At 34.2% G+C, this 19358-nt stretch overlaps 2 protein-coding genes across 3 annotated transcripts; one reads left to right on the forward strand and one right to left on the reverse strand.

Moving 5' to 3' along the window:
• Positions 1-1688: 1688 nt before the first annotated feature.
• LOC120216863 lies at positions 1689-14478 on the reverse strand. Of its 2 annotated transcripts, XM_039214146.1 has the most exons (4): positions 14261-14478; positions 11026-11526; positions 10142-10740; positions 1689-1702 (listed from the first exon to the last, which is right to left on the reverse strand). In XM_039214146.1, exons 1-3 carry the CDS (start codon positions 14349-14351, stop codon positions 10148-10150), a joined length of 1185 nt encoding a protein of 394 aa, XP_039070077.1. In that variant the 5' UTR covers positions 14352-14478; the 3' UTR covers positions 1689-1702; positions 10142-10147. The 2 variants fall into 2 exon arrangements, with proteins under 2 accessions (XP_039070077.1, XP_039070078.1); XM_039214147.1 differs by lacking the exon at positions 1689-1702 and having other exon boundaries at positions 9960-10740.
• Positions 14479-14997: 519 nt separating this feature from the next.
• On the forward strand, positions 14998-17709 carry LOC120216864 (prefoldin subunit 6-like). Its single transcript, XM_039214148.1, has 5 exons — positions 14998-15129; positions 15251-15321; positions 15394-15518; positions 16550-16610; positions 17447-17709. Exons 1-5 carry the CDS (start codon positions 15048-15050, stop codon positions 17501-17503), a joined length of 396 nt encoding a protein of 131 aa, XP_039070079.1. The 5' UTR covers positions 14998-15047; the 3' UTR covers positions 17504-17709.
• Positions 17710-19358: the final 1649 nt, after the last annotated feature.

The following is a 19358-nucleotide window of genomic DNA, read 5'->3' on the forward strand; positions in this document are numbered from 1 at the left end:
AATTCGATGGGATGTGTACTAGGACAGCATGATGAATCTGGAAGAAAAGAAAAAGCTATTTATTATCTGAGCAAGAAATTTACTGATTGTGAAATTCGATATCCACCAATACAAAAATTATGTTGTGTCTTGGTGTGGGCTACTCGAAGACTCAGACAATATATGTTATACCATACTACTTGGTTGATATCAAAACTTGATCCTTTGAAATTCTTAATGGAATCACCAGCTTTGACAGGCAGAATGGCTAGGTGGCAGATGTTATTATCTGAGTTTGATATTGTATATGTCAACCAAAAAGCAATAAAAGGAAGTGTAATAGCTGATTTTCTGGCCAGTCGTGTATCAAATGATTATCAGCCTTTGAGTTTCAATTTTCCTGATGAAGATTTGTTATGTATATCCATGAATGAAAAAGTCAGAACAAATGACACATTTGCATCTTGGAAACTTTACTTTGACGGAGCATCCAATGCTTTGGGACGAGGAATCGGGGCAGTGTTAATTTCTCCAGAAAATATTTATTATCCCTTTACAAGTAGACTGGAGTTCTTTTGCACCAATAACATGGCATAATATGAAGCTTCTGTCATGGGATTGAAAGCAGCTATAGAAAGAAAAATCAAATGTCTCAAAATATATGGAGATTCATCGTTAGTGGTGTATCAATTGCGAGGAGAATGGGAAACAAAAGATCCCAAATTGTTGGAATATCGAAATTTTACCCTCGAATTAGTAAAAGAATTTAAGAGAGTTACCTTCAATTATCTCCCTCGAGAAGAAAATCAAATGGCAGATGCTTTGGCTACATTAGCTGCTATGTTTCAGGCAATTAAGAAAGTTGATATGATGCCAATCAAAATGCAAGTATATGAAATTCCTGCACATTGTTATAGTGTGGAAGAAGATGTAGATGGTAAACCATTGTATCATGATATTCTGCAATATATCAAAAATCAAAGTTATCCACCAAATGCATCAGAAATTGATAAAAGAACCTTGAGAAGAATGGCTGCTGGATATTTTCTTGATGGCGAGATTATGTATAGAAGAAGCAATGATCAAATGCTATTGAGATGTTTAAATACCAGCGAAGCTAAAAGCATCATTGAAGAGGTACACAGTGGAATATGTGGAACACATGCAAATGGTCTCTCCATGGCCAGAAAAATAATGAGATATGGATACTATTGGGCTACCATGCACACAGATTGCATTGATTATGCAAGGAAATGTCATAAATGCCAGATATATGCAGACAAGATTCATGTACCCCCATCTCCTTTACATGTAATGACAGCACCCTGGCCATTTTCTATGTGGGGAATAGATGTCATTGGTGCAATCACACCAAAAGCATCGAATGGACATTGTTTCATTCTTGTGGCAATTGATTATTTTACCAAATGGGTTGAAGCTGCTTCATATACCAATATTAAGAGGTCCACAGTCTGTAAATTCATAAAGAAAGAGATAGTTTGCCGATATGGTCTACCAGAAAGGATCATTACAGATAATGCTCCGAACCTAAACAACAAAATGATGACCGAACTTTGTGCACAGTTTAAGATCAAACATGCAAACTCAGTGGCGTATCGTCCAAAGATGAATGGGGCAGTTGAAGCAGCAAACAAGAACATCAAGAGAATCATTACAAAGACCACTGAAACTTACAAAGATTGGCACGAAAAGTTACCTTTTGCTCTATATACATACCGAACTACTGTTCGAACATCTACTGGGCAACGCCTTTTTCTTTAGTCTACGGGATGGAAGCAGTCTTACCAATTGAAGTTGAGATTCCATCGCTTCGAATATTGAGAGAAATAAAATTGGATGAATCTGAATGGATCCAAGCTAGATTTGATCAACTGAACCTTATTGAGGAGAAAAGATTGAAAGCTATTTTCCATGGACAGATGTATCAAAAACGGATGATGAAGTCTCATGACAAAAAAGTACATCCAAGAGAATTCCAAGAGGGTGATCTAGTACTAAGAAAGATTTTGCCTATACATAAAGATTTCCGTGGGAAATGGATGCCTAATTGGGAAGGGCCATACGTTGTGAAAAAGGCCTTTTCCGGAGGAGCATTGATCTTAGCAGAAATGGATGGAAAAATTCTAAGAAATCCAATAAACTCGGATTCTGTCAAGAAATATTATGCTTGAAGAAGAAAAAAAAAGAAAAAAGAAAAAAGAAAAGAAAAAAGAGAAAAAAAAAGGAAAAGGGGAGGTCAAGGTGAAACCCGCAAATGGCATCTTGTAACCAAAGGAAGGATTTGAGTTGAAAACCTGAAAAGGTGGCTCAAATGCAAGTTGATATTAGGCATCTGGCAATTGAACTCTCTTAAGATTTGACAGTTTGGGAGAAACTTCACATCTACAAGCATTTCGACAACGTTTGAGATCTTCCAGACAAAAGCTTACATCATTTCTCTAAATTGTGTCAACTTGATTAATTTAGAAATACTTATGCTAATAATTTGTTAAGACATTTGAATTTTTATCATTCTTATGCTTGCCAGAACTTTGAATACAATTCTATATATTTTAAGTCCAATTTATTTGAGATTCAATTTATTTTCGAAAATTCAATTTATTCTTTTATATGAATTAACATAATTTTGAAATAATTTAAAGATTTCTGAATATCACTTTATGTTAATACTTTTAAATACATGGAATACAAAGTAAGCAAATCATCACCATCTTAAAACCATGAACATCAAGATTGTTATACGGGATGCTACCGACAAAAAGGTCGAATCCGCTAAATCTACTCATCAATTGCTCCAACCGATCACCATTCAGTTCTTGCACCTCTGTTTTCAAAGATATACTAAGACAGTAGAAGTCGATCTTTGCAGCACTGATTCCAGCAAAAAGAAACAAGACATTGATATCACTGGGAAACATGTCTCTATACAGATCCTTGTGTATGGTTTTAAGGAAACCTAGAAGTATTTCCACCTCATCAGGTTCAAGTGGAGCAACTTTATTCCTTCCAACCCATACTAGATTCCATTTTCAGCACTCATTAATAACATACTTCTGGACACTCGAAGGTGGCTCATTGTCATAAGCTTCAAGAACCTTACAGATCCTTTCTGTCAATTTGGCACTTCCTGTACATGTTTATAAACAGTTCAACTTTGTTCTTGGATCCCAGGAAGGCCATCATTTCTTTGTCAATGGAAAAGCATCAGCACATGGAGGAAGCAGAATAAAGAGAAAATATGTTCTTAATTGGCATAATTATGAATATAGCCCTTGTCAGTGTAGTAGCATGAAAATGTTTCGAATCTACAAATTATGGCTTTACATCTAATAAGTACTGTGATATCCCAGTCCAAACCTTAACTGGAATAGATGAATTTGCCAATAGCATCTTCTGGAAGTGTTCTTTGAGTTATCTGATCTGGTTTGGCAGAACCAATCATTGAATTTGGAAGATGAATGTGCTAATAGCATCTTTTGGAAGTGTTCTTTGAGTTATCTGATCTGGTTTGGCAGAACCAATCATTGAATTTGGAAGATGAATGTGCTCATAGCATCTTCTGGAAGTGTTCTTTGAGTTATCTGATCTGGTTTGGCAGAACCAATCATTGAATTTGGAAGATGAATGTGCTCATAGCATCTTCTGGAAGTGTTCTTTGAGTTATCTGATCTGGTTTGGCAGAACCAATCATTGAATTTGGAAGATGAATGTGCTCATAGCATCTTCTGGAAGTGTTCTTTGAGTTATCTGATCTGGTTTGGCAGAACCAATCATTGAATTTGGAAGATGAATGTGCTCATAGCATCTTCTGAAAGTGTTCTTTGAGTTATCTAATCTGGTTTGGCAGAACCAATCATTGAATTTGGAAGATGAATTTGCTCATAGTAGAAATAAGGAGACTCAATAGCATCTTCTGGAAGTATTCTTTGAGTTATCTGATCTGGTTTGGTAGGAACTACAGAACCAATCATTGGAATTAAAAGATGAACTGCATGATCGTCTTCATTAAGAAGCTTCTTTTCAAGCTTCTTTTGCTTATTCCTTTCCCAAAAAAAATCATAGCATAAGTTTCGCCTTTTCTTGTAATTGGGATCATCACATAATGGCTTCCCATTTTTTACCGGAAAAAGTGCGTCAGCATCTTTAGTCATTTGAGCAGCACATATAAAATCTATCAATTTTGCAATTGATGAATCTGGACCACATTTCTCCAGGGCTATTGAAGTTTCAGCCTCTGAGAATCCCATTTTTGTCAAGTATAACAGTTTATTCTCCTCATCAGAATCAGAATTCAAGATTTCTCGATATTAAAAGAACTATCGATATCTGTGAAATCATCTGAAAAGGTCACTTCATAATCAGATGAGTTGTTATCAGAATCAACATGTTGCCTGAATGCAAGCTTTTCAAGAGCCTATACTATTGAGTTTTATTCTCAAGAGGTTTTGTAACATTATATCTACATCTACATTTGTCAAAGATGATAGATTCTCTGATTTGAAGAAGAAAGATTTATTGGGTTTTTACAATTGAAGAAATACTCAATTCACCAATCTGAAATCAAATAACTTAACATTCATGCATCATATTTAGGTGTTTGCAAAAATAGGTGCATTTTCATTCATTTTCATCTATGTTGAATTTTTAACAGGAATTTCAAAGATTTTAGCAAAGATTCAAATCTATCATTTGATGGATTGACATTTCCAGAGAAAGTTCATAATGAGAAGAACTCATCTGAAGAAGGAAGAAGAAGTTCATAATGAGAAGAATTTGTTCAACCTTTTGCTTGAATTCATCACTTGATGGATCAGCTTTTCCAGAGAAAGTTCATAATGAGAAGAACTCATCTGAAGAAGGAAGAAGAAGTTCATAATGAGAAGAATTTGTTCAACCTTTTGCCTGAATTCATCACTTGATGGATCAGCTTTTCCAGAGAAAGTTCATAATGAGAAGAACTCATCTGAAGAAGGAAGAAGAAGTTCATAATGAGAAGAATTTGTTCAACCTTTTGCCTGAATTCATCACTTGATGGATCAGCTTTTCCAGAGAAAGTTCATAATGAGAAGAACTCATCTGAAGAAGGAAGAAGAAGTTCATAATGAGAAGAATTTGTTCAACCTTTTGCCTGAATTCATCACTTGATGGATCAGCTTTTCCAGAGAAAGTTCATAATGAGAAGAACTCATCTGAAAAAGGAAGAAGAAGTTCATAATGAGAAGAACTTGTTCAACCTTTTACCTGAATTCATCAATTGATGGATCAGCCTTTCCAGAAAAAGTTCATAATGAAAAGAACTCATCTGAAGAAGGAAGAAGAAGTTCATAATGAGAAGAATTTGTTCAAACTTTTGCTCAAATCTATCACTTGATAGATTAGCTTTTCCAGTTCGAGTTCATAATAAGAAGAACTCATCTGAAGAAGGATGAAGAAGTTCATAATGAGAAGAATTTGTTCAGATTTTTGCTCAAATCCATCACTTGATGGATCAACTTTTCTAGAGAAAGTTCATAATGAGAAGAACTCATCGAAAGAAGGATGAAGAAGTTCATAATGAGAAGAACTCATCAAGAGCTTATTCAACCTTTTGAATGGCTCTATCACAGAAAGAAAGAGGTCAACATCATCCCCAGCGGAAAGTTCATAATGAGAAGAACTCATATGAAGAAAGAGAAGAATTTATTCAACATCTCCATATTAATCAGGAGGAGTCAATTGAACAAAAATTTATTGTCTTTTCATCTTTGCTCTATTCTTGTTAACACAAGAATGAGCAAAGAGGGGCAGCTGTAGACATTAAATTTTTGTCCCGGTTTTATTTATAATAATTATTATTATATTATTTATTATATTTTTTTATTATTAATATTATTATTACAACCAGGCCCAGATTACAATACCCAATACCCAGAGCCCAATTCTGGCCCAAAAGATTGGCCCAAACCTAATAACAAACCCTAAACCCTCTTAGGGTTTCAACATCATCTCTCAGCCGCCTTTCTTCTCAACCGTTGGATCTGGCCTTGATCCAACGGTCCTCAGATGTGCCAGAGGAAACCCTAGGGTATCATTACCCTAGGGCCACGCGGCGCCGCCCCAATTTCCAATCACCGCTGCCGACACTCTTTCCCACCAGCTGTTGCCACCACGTCTACCGAAGACTCCAGAAGGCCGGCCGTAGCCGCACACGTCTTCCCCAAACGGTGAGTCACCACTAGAAGTCCGGTGACTCACCGAAGAGCCCCTTTTGGACCGGTCCGATGGCCACACCGGTGATGGCTATAAAGCCATCACCCCATCTGCGAGCAAAAAAAAAACGGAGAGACAGAGAACACAACAGAGACGAGGAAACAACAGAAACAGAGAGAGATACAAAAACTACCAACGATCCCAGTCAACAACAACACAGCAACAAAAAAAAGGGGAGAGAAGCTTACCAAAGAAGCCTTGACCATCACCGGAAGCATTAAGCATCGCCGGAGAACAGAAAATACCGAAGGTATTTTCATAGATTTACTCCGATTAGGAGTCTTTTTGGGGAAATAAAGGTCGGATTTGGTCTTAGGGTGTTTGGATCTACATTTTAGGTGAATTTGGGGAATTTCCGACCACCGGAGGCGGTGGTCGGCGGCGGACTTTACGGCGGCAGACGGCTGCCGGACTCCCTCCGGTGAGGGAATATAGAGAGAGACCAGAGAGAATTCTGGCTCTCTCTCTACTTGAGAGAGAAAAAAATGAAATGAAGGCTGGCCCTTCGGGCCAGCCGTTTTGGACCTTAAATAGGCCTTCCCAAACGGCGTCGTTTCGGGAAGGACTATTTGTGCAATTTTAAATTGTTAAATCCCGTCCGCAGCCATCAAGATTTGTAAACTTTACATTTTAGTCACTAAATCAAATTTATAATCCTTTTAATTTGGTCTCTAAATTTTATTTTTTTTATTTTAGCCCTTAACCGTATTTATAAATATTTAGGATAAATAACAGGATTAATCCCTTAATTTTAATAAATAATATTTTAATCCCTAGTTTATATTTTTAATTTATTTTATTCTAATATCCGAATTTTAGATAATTTTATTTTAGTCACTAAATAAATAAAATAAAGAAATAGCATGTTTAATCCCTATAATTTTGATTAATTATGAATTAGGTTTTTAATTTTACTTTTACTATAATTTAGTCATTTATTTTAAATGTTTTCATTTATTTTACTACTTTTAAATATATCGTTCTAGTTGTATTTTTATTGCTTTAATTTTACTTGTTTATATTTTAAATATTTTATATTCATAAATATATATAATAAGTAATAATTAATTTTTTTTAAATAAATTATTTTAATATTTATTTTTCAATATCGAAGAAAAGGACAGTCTTAATACAACTGGATGTCCTATTCTGGTATTTTAAAATTTAATAATTAATTTTTTTAAAATACTATTTAATTTAAATTAACATTTATCAATATTAAAGAAAAGAGCTGTCTTAAGGCACCTAGAAGTCCTTTTCCGATATTTTTAAATATTTTTTTTTTATAATTTTGAAATAATAGGATTATAAATTAAATATATTTTAAATTTTTAATATTTTTAATAATAGAGACAATTTATAATTAAAAAGTACCAATTTTGGGCGTTGTAGGGGTGCTAATCCTTCCCTAAACGTAATCGACCACGAATCCCTTTTTATTATTAAAAAGAACGAATTTTTGGTTATAAACGCAGATCAGTTCATTTTTTAATTGGTGTTTTCTTAAAACTCTTTTAAAAAATAATTTTTAGGTATTCGACCTACCTGACCCAAAAGGCCGATGGCGACTCCCAAATTATTTTCAAAACCATTTATTCACATAAATTTTCCCGCCAAATTTAAAATTTTCGTGCCCGGACGAAAACCGGTTACGACAACCTATACTGTTTAATATTTTATTCTTGGCTCTGGATTATTTTTATTTTCTATTTAGTCCCTTAAGTTTCTATTTTTGTTATTTTAGTCCTTTAAATGTATGTATTTTCTATTTAGTCCCTTTAGTTTCTATTTTTGCTATTTTAGTCTCTTAAGTTTCTGTTTTTTCTATTTTGGACCTTTAAATTCCTGTTTGTACTATTTTGATTCTTTAAGTTTTTGTTTTTCCCATTCTGGTCCTTGTAATTATAAATATTTACTTTTTGATCATTATATTTGGGTTGTAATATTCATTTGTATTTATTTTATTCCCTTATGTATGTACATATTTTTATGTTATGTTTTCATTTGTATCATATGTAAATAAATACGCTTAACTCTATTTGTTGTAAATATTTTATTTTGCATATTTCTATTTGTATTTATTTCCATTGTATATCTTTATTTAAATATTATCTGAATATTTTCAAGAACGTGTATTTGTAGAACGGGCGTGGAAAGTATCACTTGGTCGAAGTGTTACAATCAGATACGACATTCGAACAAAATGAGACTTGAAATAAATCTATTTTATTTTATTAATTAAATATTTTTATGTGAATGATTCAATGTGTTTTTTATTAATTTATTTTATTGCAAATGTCAATATTCATTTCTATATGTGTCATTCGAAGATAGAATTTTCTTTTACAAATAAGAAATAGTTGAAAAAGCTTTCCCGACGGAGGATTGCAAATTTTAATATTTCTTATCGTGTAAAAGAATTTTCTATAAATAGTTAATTCGAAGTAAATTAATTATATTTCAATAAATAGATTATATTTTAACTTTATATTCGATTTGTAATTTCATCAATTTATGACAACGTGTAAGCAACAAAGTACCAATTTTAGGCGTTGTGAGGGTACTAATCCTTCCGCACGAGTAACCGACTTCCAGACCCATTAAATTGAATCTTTGGTAAACGCAAACCATTTTTGTCTTAAAAATTTTCTTAAAATTGTTTTTAAAAGACGTTTTAGGTATTCGACTTACTTAACCCAAATATCGATGATGACTCTTTTTCAATTTAAAATTTTTTCAAATAAAAGTCGTAACTGTTTTTTAAAATAATATTTAATTATTTTATAAAAAAATGATATCACACTAGAAAATACAACAACATTCCAATCATAAAAGAATAAAATTCATTTCGAAAACCACATTGAGAAGCAGCAGAATGTTAGTACTTACATCATCATTGGTGGCGTTAACCTTAACGACGTGGGGACGCATTTGTCGACTTCGCTTCTGTACATATTGGGATCGTTTTAAAAGTAATTTAAGAGGAGAGTAGAAACTTGAAGCAGCAGCGCGAAACCGAGATGATGAAAGGAATGGGAGGCGAAAAAAAACGGGGACAAAGATGCGTCGTTTCGCTAATCGCGAGAGTCCCGAAGCGGAGAAATGTTGTAAATTCAAAGACGATGAATGAGATGTCTATTTTAGAACCAACAACACACACACACACAAGAACAAGATGGAAATTTCATTTGAAGGAATGCGAAGAACGACAAAAAATAATTGTCAACACTGAACCGTGGAGGGAGGCTGCCAGTCAGGGTCCAGAGCCCTTTAAGAGCGTGAAGGAGACGTTAGAATCTATTGGATTTCAAGTTGGCTGGACTCTTGTTTGTACGACTGATTTTGGACCACAAGGAACAACCAGGCCCAGACATATTAATCAGAACAGTTTTGGAAATCAGCATGAATAAATTTCTTTCGGGTAAAATAGTCTTTGTTTTTGATCTATCGAATTTGGTTACTGATTTAAAAATTAAGTATGTATAATCTCTCACGTTATTGATCATTTCGATTTTAACCCATTGATCGTTAACATCCATTAACCCATTAATGAAAGTCTAAGTTGACAATTAAAAACACTCACGTGTAAAAATCACGTCGTCTTCTTCTTAATCAACCTAAAAAAATATGAAAAAATAAAATGAATAACTTGACGTAACTAACGGACGCTTCAGTTCCTTGACTTAATTAACTTTACTTCAAAAAGAAAATACAGAAAATGCAACTTAGTCCATTCTCATTTCTCAACCCAGAGCGCAGACAGAAGATAACATTACAAAAAAATTAAAATATTTTAGCTTTTGATGGCAATACCATGCCTTCTTAACCCCCCTTTTTTTTTTTTTGCCTTGCAACGTTACATATGTAAGGAAAACATAAATTAACCATTTACTTAACTCTAAACCAAAATCACAAGGTAAGCCCAAAAGCCAAGTCCAAGCCCTAACAATACACGGACCTCATTTCTACCGGAACCTGAAAACCAGACACGAACATCGTCCACCACCGGACCACACAGTGAGCTCATGTCATCGGTTCTTGTATTGTAATACACACTGTAGAATGCTATTCGTGTCCTTTCGGCCTTGGCTGTGAAGTTCACACTAACAACTTGGAAGGTGGAGTTAGAGTCGGGCGTGTAATGATAATTTTGTGCCTGGTCACCTGCGAACGCCATAACAGCCAGTGGCTCCTTGCATTTATCCCTAGCATGCCCCAAAGAGAAGGTCAAGCAATATAGTTTATCTGGTTTGGTTTCCACCATTTGAGAAATGATGCCTTCCTTGCCCGACACCAACTCGACGGCACGTTTGCCTTCGGGGACTGCGTAATGGTTGGAATCAATGTATCGGACTGCCCTGTTCGATTCCACCATCCATCCCGGTAACGGCGATGTCTCTTCGTCAAGGTTGGTTGGGAGCAAGACACCCAGAGATACATTTTGGAACATCCAAGGCCCAAATTCAAAGCCGCTATTAACTACTGCATTGTCTGAATATAACATAAAACAATAATAAATTCAATCAATAACGTGGTCAGAAAAACATAATTATAACTAGAATCTACGTATCCCCCCATTCCTCAGAGCATTCATTATGGTTCTTCCAGATGTAGAAAAATACAAAACTAAATACCGTTTCCCGTATGTACCACACTTGTCTGGCCCATAAACTGTTTATGGATCGATTACTACAGGCTTCGCACGTTTAACGGGACCAAACATAATGTCTTGGACGAAGAAAAAAATGAGAGAAATTGGAGTTTTTTTTTTTTTACCTTTGGGCTTATCAGGGGTGACGAGTTTTTTTATGGCAATATCATCAATGATGGGCCCACATTCGGGGTCATCCTCCATGCCAGTGTTCCTAAAAATCAACGGCAATTTATCCTCCTCCGCCTGGAAAGAAATGGAGTAAGGGTCCCACCCTTGCACATTGTACAATGTCTGGAGGTCTACCGCCTGTGATGCGGGTGGAACGGACACATTCAATGACTCCAGTTGAGCGCACGTGCGGGCAGCACTGAATGTGATTGCGTACGTGGACCCTTTCTCTACCGTCAGTTCCTGGCTGATTTCAGCGTCGTTCCCCAATCTAACGGCTTTCAAGCCTCGGGGCACGATGAGGATCATCCCTCCGCTCACCTTATCCCCAGACGACACCAGCTCAACTCTGCCTTTTGTTATCCAGTTGGGGATCTCCGTGGGCCCATCTGATATTACCTCGCTTGGAAAGCCGTTCGATGGCGCTGTCTCGAAATCACCATTTGCCACCAAACCTTCACAATAATAACACTCTGAGCATTGAATATACTTATGGCCGACTTAGGCACATGTTTCATGTCTAGTAAGATTTGAGAATGAAGTTTGATGGACAGAATATTGAAGAAACGGTATTTTTTTTTACCGTGATTAGAGCTCAAATAGATCACATCCTAGGCTCATTTACAAATTACAACGTGGGGCTGAATTTACATTCATGTATCAATGGGCAATAGGAAGAAAACAAGACTCGGTAAGATGAAAACTAGAATGAAGCTTTCGTAAATTTTTCCTACTTTATGTTCTTTTTTCCGAATTTGCAAAAATATTCAAGATATTGACGTGAACACATTAAGACCGTGAGACTGCTTGGATTATGATTTATGAGCCTCTGTGTTAAGCGTGTGGACCCTATCCCCGTTTCGGCCCATTATTTTATAAACTAGTTCCCCGTACTTTGACGGTCGCTTGACTCTAGGGCTTCAAAACCAAGTACTCGTATTTTCGAGTAATGTGTATTAGATTCATAATTTTTTATTTTTTAAAATATATGTATAAAAAAATTCTAAAATTTATAATATATAGTTTACACAAAATTTAAAAATTCAAATTACATAATTAAAAGAAAATTTATTAAAAATTAAAATTAAAATTAAAATATAATTAAATTTCAAATGTTTCGAAGTTAAAATAAATAATTTAAAAAATAATTTAGAATGTTAATGTAAAATAATTTAATAAATTAAGAATTTAAAATGTTATGGTATTAAAATTTAAGAAATTAGGAATTTTGAATGTTAGAGTGAAATAATTGAGAATTTTTTAATATAAATAAAATAATATATATATATATATAATAAACTGGGCACCTGGTCAACGGGTACCCGGTTAAGTAAAAATTTTGTAACCCGGGCCTAACCCAGAAATCAAAAAAAAAATAACGGGTCGAGTAGCCAACACAAAAAGTCAATTATTTTCAAAATAAATATTCAATATCAGGTTGAGTCAACCAGGTTAGATATTTTTGATCACTCCTACTACTCAACAATGAAAGCTAAAAAGGTAAATAAAAAAATAGAAATGTGATTTACTTATATTTTGTTTTGGCTAATTAGAAGCGCGTGCTTATGACTGTGAGTGTGAATCTTTTATGGGATAGAACTGTGAGCTGAGCTGGAAATCTGGCAATGTGCCAAAAGGACAAGGATTTGCGGGAAGAGCCCTTGTCGTTTGTTAAAACGAAGGTAAAAGAGGAAGAGATATTTTGGCTGCAATGTCCCCCTTCGGTCATTTCACTCACCATTAATATTCTATTATATAATAGCTCACATCTTTCCCTATTTCTTATTTTTAGACGTATAGTATTCAGAATTAACATAAGATTTGATTTATATTTAGAGCCAAATAAAATCAGGTCGATGAATCAAAGAATTCCTCAAATTCGTAAATTTTAAACCTAAAATTACATATCTTCATTTTTTCTAGTTGGGCCACTACCTGTGACATTTGCCACATTTATTTTTCACTTAATTTCCCTTGAATGCTTTTATCTAATGTTTTTCGTTTTCATTTATTGCTTCACTAACTTGTCTTGTTTGAATGTTCAACATTTTTTCCGTTAATAAAGGTACCAACCACCAAGCCATCAAGCCATCAAGCTTGGCCTTAAAGTTTTGCTACTATTAACTCTACATGGGCATCTAAATATGGGTTCATGCTATAGCTTTCGGCCAATTTGACCACCTCTGGCTTGTGGAAAATGCTTCTAACCCCGCTAGGTAGGCAACAACAGACAATGACTGAGGAACACATTTCAAGCTTCCTCACTTGTAAATAATTAATCTATAGAACCACCCCAATTTATTAACATGACTTATAGCTAAATAACAAATATTTAGAGGAATAACAGGCTTAAAGTGAGAAAGGATCTCCAACAAACACTCAATTTTGGTGGGACACATAAATCTATAGTAGAATAATATGTTTAATGCTTATTTTCAAACTATGAACAACCACTAACTGTATGATTAAACCCTTCGAATTTCGAAAAGAAAAGATAAAAAGAACCAACATATCTACAACATTAAAGCCCCACATTTTTAAACTTTGAAAAAAAAAATCAAATCAGCTTGAGTTGTATATAGTTATTCAAGGCTTTCAAACACAATCTTTCTAGTGGTTCGAATGAAGCATAGGTAAAGCTCACTCACTCTTCACTGAAAATGGCGTCGATCTAATGGCTTTAGATGTTATCGGGTTTACTGGAAAGAGAAGAGAATCTTAGCGGAAAATGAGGGAATCCATGTGGGGATTTTGCAAGAGAAAATGGAAAGGAATTGCCGCCGAAATATTAGGGCATTAAATTGGAGTCCATTAGTATAAAAATCGTGAGTCTATTAACTGCTCTTTGAAGGAATCAATGAATGGCAAAGGATGGAAAAACTAAACCTCTTTTAAGTAAAATCAGCTTATAGTAAATTTGTACAGAAACGCCTATAGAAAATCAAAATCAAATCCCTAACATATATGATAACAGATTCACCATGGTACTGTAGCTAATGTGATTGAAGCTTTTAACAGATCTCCAACATAACCACAACCCACCAAGCATAATCCAAAAAGGCAATGTAAGAATTCGACCAGATTTTCTCAGAAACAAAAAAGTGAAAGGGAAATGAAGTTTAAGTGATGTTGTGGAACAGGAAATGTAAAATATGCAGATGGATGAATAAGGGAGATAAAGGTACATACCATCTTCAGCTAATGATAGAGTAGAGAACTGAGCAAAGAGAAGCATAAAAAGGAAGACCCATTTGCTTGTTGTGGAACACTCGGCCATCATCTTCTTTCCCAAAATCCCCTTTGCTTCTCCCCGGTAAAAGACTTCACTCTCTGTTTTGGTGATGGATGGAAGACAGAGCAGGCAGTGTCATTTTATCCAAAGTTTCCAGTACTTAATCGTCCTTTGCACTTTAGCTTTTTCCAGTTAAAGCAATTGCAGTATATTTTATTTGATCACTGTTACATTATGATTTTAACTTTAGTCATGATTTCGGATTTTACTTTTGGGTTAATTAGATTAGATTCTTTAAAGGTTAACATACCTATTGATCATATTACTTTTGGGTTAAATTACTTAATCATATTAAATATATATCATTTTTTTCAAAATTATTTTAATAAAATTTCAATACGCGTGTATGTTTTTATTATATTGAAAAGTTCAAGAATCGAACTATGTCTAATTAAATAATCATCTCATAAATTCAAATTTAACCCGAAAATTAATTACAGAAACTGATTTGTGAATATGTGTTACTAAATTTAGAGAAGGCCCAAATAAATTCCTTGCAATTCGAACAGAAAATAAATGGAGGTATTGTTGTAGGACATTGAGTTTGTCTAATCCGAAGTCCGGCCCAAATAATTACAAAAAACAGGCCTTTCGGTTATACTACAAGGTTTATGTCGATCAAACAAAGCTGAGAGTAGGTAGTCAGGTAGAGCCTGCACTGGAATAACAAAGCACCAAACAACAATGAGTTCCTCCTCCACAGCTCTTCGAGAACTGCAGCGCGACCTCGAAAGCAAAGCTAACGATCTCAGCAAACTCCAAAAAGGCAGGCCTAACCAAGCCCGTTCTCATCCTCTTCTTTATTCAATCCCTATTTGCTTTCAAATATTACGATTAACAAACCCTATGCTTAATTTTTTTATCTACTCATTGAACGGTCGACCCAGATATAGCGAAGAACCATCAAGTCAGGAAGAAATATACTATTCAGTTGGGAGAGAACGAGCTAGTCCTCAAGGTTTCGATGGCTTTTTGTTATTGTGCTGGTTTAATTGTTGAAATGCCTTTATATTGTTGAAATTTTTCGTAGGAGTTGAATTTATTAAACGAGGATGCAAATGTGTACAAGTTGATCGGACCAGTGCTTGTTAAACAAGATTTAGCAGAGGCTAACGCCAACGTTCGTAAGAGAATAGAATACATCTCTGCTGAATTGTAAGATTCCTTTCACATTTTACTTCTAACCTTTTCTTTTGTTGCTAAAGAATATTGTGGATTGTTTATCTTGTATCTGTTTCTATTTATCTTATCTGAGACTAGGAATCATTTATAGTATTATTTTTGCTGGGACATTTTAAGGCTATGTTAGCCACTATCGTCTGGACACAAAGGCGTGGCTTGGGTGGTGTTTGGTTTATGAGTTTTGATGTAAATGAGTGGGTTTTTATATGTGGTTCTCAAACCAGAATTTTCAAAGCCAACTAGAATGCAAATTGTTCTAAGTTTATTATCATTTTTCTGGAGATCTTCCCGTAATGCTTTCCCTGGGAAATTAAGAAGAAGTTGTGTGGTGAAGAAATGCAAGCAAAAGAAAGGAGTTTTGAATAAAGGTTCAAGGACGGATTGATTGATGGGAAGGAAGTGTGGTTTTGTTCCATTGAAGATATCTTTAGGAGCTGTTTTATTTTTGGTGGCTTTGGATCATGATGGTTCTTTTTGTGGAGTTCCCTTCAGAGGCGGTTGATTTCGTTTTAATGGTTGCAAGTGTTGTTTTTCTGTTCTGTTATGTCCTTAGGTGTTGGGTTGTTTTTTCTTTTGTTGGAGGTGTAACATAGGTATAGGGTGATTGCCTCTGGGGCTTTGTGGTTGAGGAGGTAGAGTTTTAGGTGATTCTGGTTTTTTGTAATTGTGTCTATCCCCGTATGAGGATATTCCGTGTTTTCATATGTTCTGGGTGTTTTATTTAATGAAATATGAGGTAATCTTTTCTTCTTTCCAATGTTCGTTAACATACTTGTTAATATGTGGACGAATACGAAGGGAGTTTTTAATGAGACCTCCAATTTTTATCAAAAAATATGCTATGCTTCACATCAAGCTTTACAGATTTGTAATCATATATACTTCCTCTGTTACTCTTTATTTTACATGCTTGGGCAATAGTACCCTTGTGCGTAATGTGATATTGGGATTATCATTCCATAGTTTCATGTATATGAACTTTAAAACTTTGTTTCCGTCAACAGGAAGCGGCTTGATGGATCTCTTCAAGATTTGGAAGAGAAACAACACAGCAAGAGAGAAGCGGTTGGTTTTCTTCCTTTCAAAGTGCTTTTACTGTATGCTATATTGCTATTTTAATTGTCTGCATTTGACTTTAAACAACTGTAACACATGTTTCCAAATTGCATATAAAAAAAATTAACATCCGAGTCTAAGATTGGTTGTTAGTGTGGTTTGAGGCATTAAGCAAGGGTCGATTGGTTCTACCTGCAACTGAATCCTTATTATAGTTTTTTTTAGCTCTTAATGAGTGACTGAAATAAGTAATTTCATTGGGGGTGCTAATTTGCTAATTTGCACTATTTACTTAGTTGGCCTTGCCTTATTCATCAGGGTCCAATTTCATTTGAATTTGTCCTTAATTTAAACCACTCTATTGTTTACAGATTTCTTGGTTTGCCTTTTGCATTTCAGAGACTCGTGTGTGTAACATCAAAGTATATTTTTTTTTTACCTTTTAATACTGTTGTCATTTACAAACTGCGTTTTTTACATGGATGCATCTTGCTTTTTGGTTTTTATGGAAGTTGCCTACTTGCCTCAAAAACTGGAATACAACCATCATATAAATTTCCTTTGAATCTCTAAGATATGAAATCAAATCATCTTTTAGTATTTTACGAATCCACTAGAATCCTTTTTTTACTTTCTTCTAGGTTGAACACTAAGAAAATGTAAATAGATATATCAAGCATATTTTCTTTGTGCTCATTTCTACCCGCTCTCATGGGACATTCCTAATTTATATTTTGCAAAAAGGTTAAATGCATGGATATGCTCTTTTTGTTGAACTTGAGCATAACAAAGTATTTGAATAAAAGCAAAAAATTGAATTTGATCATTGGTTTTGTGTCTGCTAGATATTGAAGGTGCAGCAGAGGATTCAATCTCATCAAGCCGGAAAGGCTAAGGCATAGCCCATCATCATTTGTTTGTCAACATGAATGCCATCGTTCTAGTGGGATGATATTTAATGCTGTATATCATGCTTGCAAACCTCTGTTGGAGCTATTTCTTGAACCATTGTTGTAAAAGCTACAGTGTGTAGTTGCTCCTTTAACATCCAATAGTCACGACAGTATCATAAGTTCTAAGCAATGCATTTTCTGCCTTTTTGGTGATACTGATAATAATCACCACTTAAATTTGCAGCTTGATGGCTTTTTCGGTTGTAGAATTTATGGCTTTGCGTACTGATATGGGTTGATTTCCGCTCGTTTATATTATCACAACACTTGGCACTCTCTCTCTCTAAAAGTTATTCTCCGTCTTCTCTCAAGAAACACTGCCGGGTATAATGGTGCCACGTTGATCACCACGTTAGGGCACCGATGAGAGAAAAGAAGCCATTTTTAGGCTGTTGTTATGTCGTGAACCAAATAATTGAGTTAGGGCTGTTTGATAAAATAAAATGATTTAGCGTTGAATAATTTAATGGTCTGAATGATTCAAAGAATTTGTATGAATTAGTTCTGAATTTGACATGTTTGATAATGATTTTGAATGTACAATCTGAATTATAAATATTTTTATTTTTACCTTCATAATGATTTATTATATTATAAGATATAATTGTTTAATAAGACAACATGTGAAAAAAATAGGTATTATGATAAAATATCGAGTGTTTAATTATTCAAAATGTACTTTAATACTGAATCATTTAGTAGTGTTTTGTTGTTTCATTCAACATAGTTTTCATTTAGATGTGAGAATCAAACACGTTGAATGTTGAACGGTTCAACATTCAACGTTGAATGGTTCCATTCAGCAGTAACACAAACGACCCCTTAGTTTTCTGCAAATCTCTCCCAAAACATTTAGATATAGGTTTTCAGTTTTGAAGTGGTCTACTTGATTCACTGTTTTACATTGTGGAATCACTCCGATATGTGAATTCTCTTCCTTGGTCATCTTGAATTTGCAAGGGGATGAACCAGGGCCTTCATCTTTGGTAGTCCTGTAAACGAACAGGAATGAATGTATTTTCATGTATGTTTATTTAACTTTAATTGAAAATATAAAAGAATACGAATAACTAAACAAATGAAATTTTTTTTCGTGTTCATTCGTTAAAAAAATTAGCTTGTTTGTGATCGTTTATGTTCATTCGTGATAAATGAACACAAACGAATATAAACGAACGAACATAAAATTAATTGTGTTTATATTTGAGAAGAGTTTTTTTTTTTTTCAAAATAATTTTGGGCTTTATATATTCTTTAATTGATTTGAGTATTTTTTTATTTGGGTTTGAAATTAATTGGATTTTAAAATATTTAAAATTTATTAAGTCTTAACATTTCAAATGAGTATGGAGATTAGACTAAATATAAATAAATGAATATAAACGAAAATAAATAAACAAAGATAAACAAACGGATTATCGAATGTTTACAAACATAAACAAATAAGTCTTTTGTCTATGTTCATTTATTTAATTAAAAAATTATAAAATTTTATTCACATTCGTTCGTTTAATAAATAAATCAACATAAATAAACAGCTGAACGACTTACAAACTGTCATGTTCGGTACCCCTTAGCGATGTAGGGAGGAATGATGAGCTCGTTCTTCATGGAGGCTGACTTTCTTGTTGATCGACCTCTTCTCTGGCTTCTTCCTCAAACCAATCTTGAATTTTATAATTTAATTTAACCAAGATATATAAAATTATATATCACTATAGTATTGAATATTGATGTTTATTTTTAGGGGTATATTACACGAGGGACCACCCAACTATGGTCAAAAATCAATTTAACCACCAAA

The sequence above is a fragment of the Hibiscus syriacus genome, unplaced genomic scaffold, assembly GCF_006381635.1.
Source record: "Hibiscus syriacus cultivar Baekdansim isolate YM2019G1 unplaced genomic scaffold, ASM638163v2 tig00110174_pilon, whole genome shotgun sequence".
In the NCBI taxonomy this organism is placed as follows: domain Eukaryota; kingdom Viridiplantae; phylum Streptophyta; class Magnoliopsida; order Malvales; family Malvaceae; genus Hibiscus; species Hibiscus syriacus.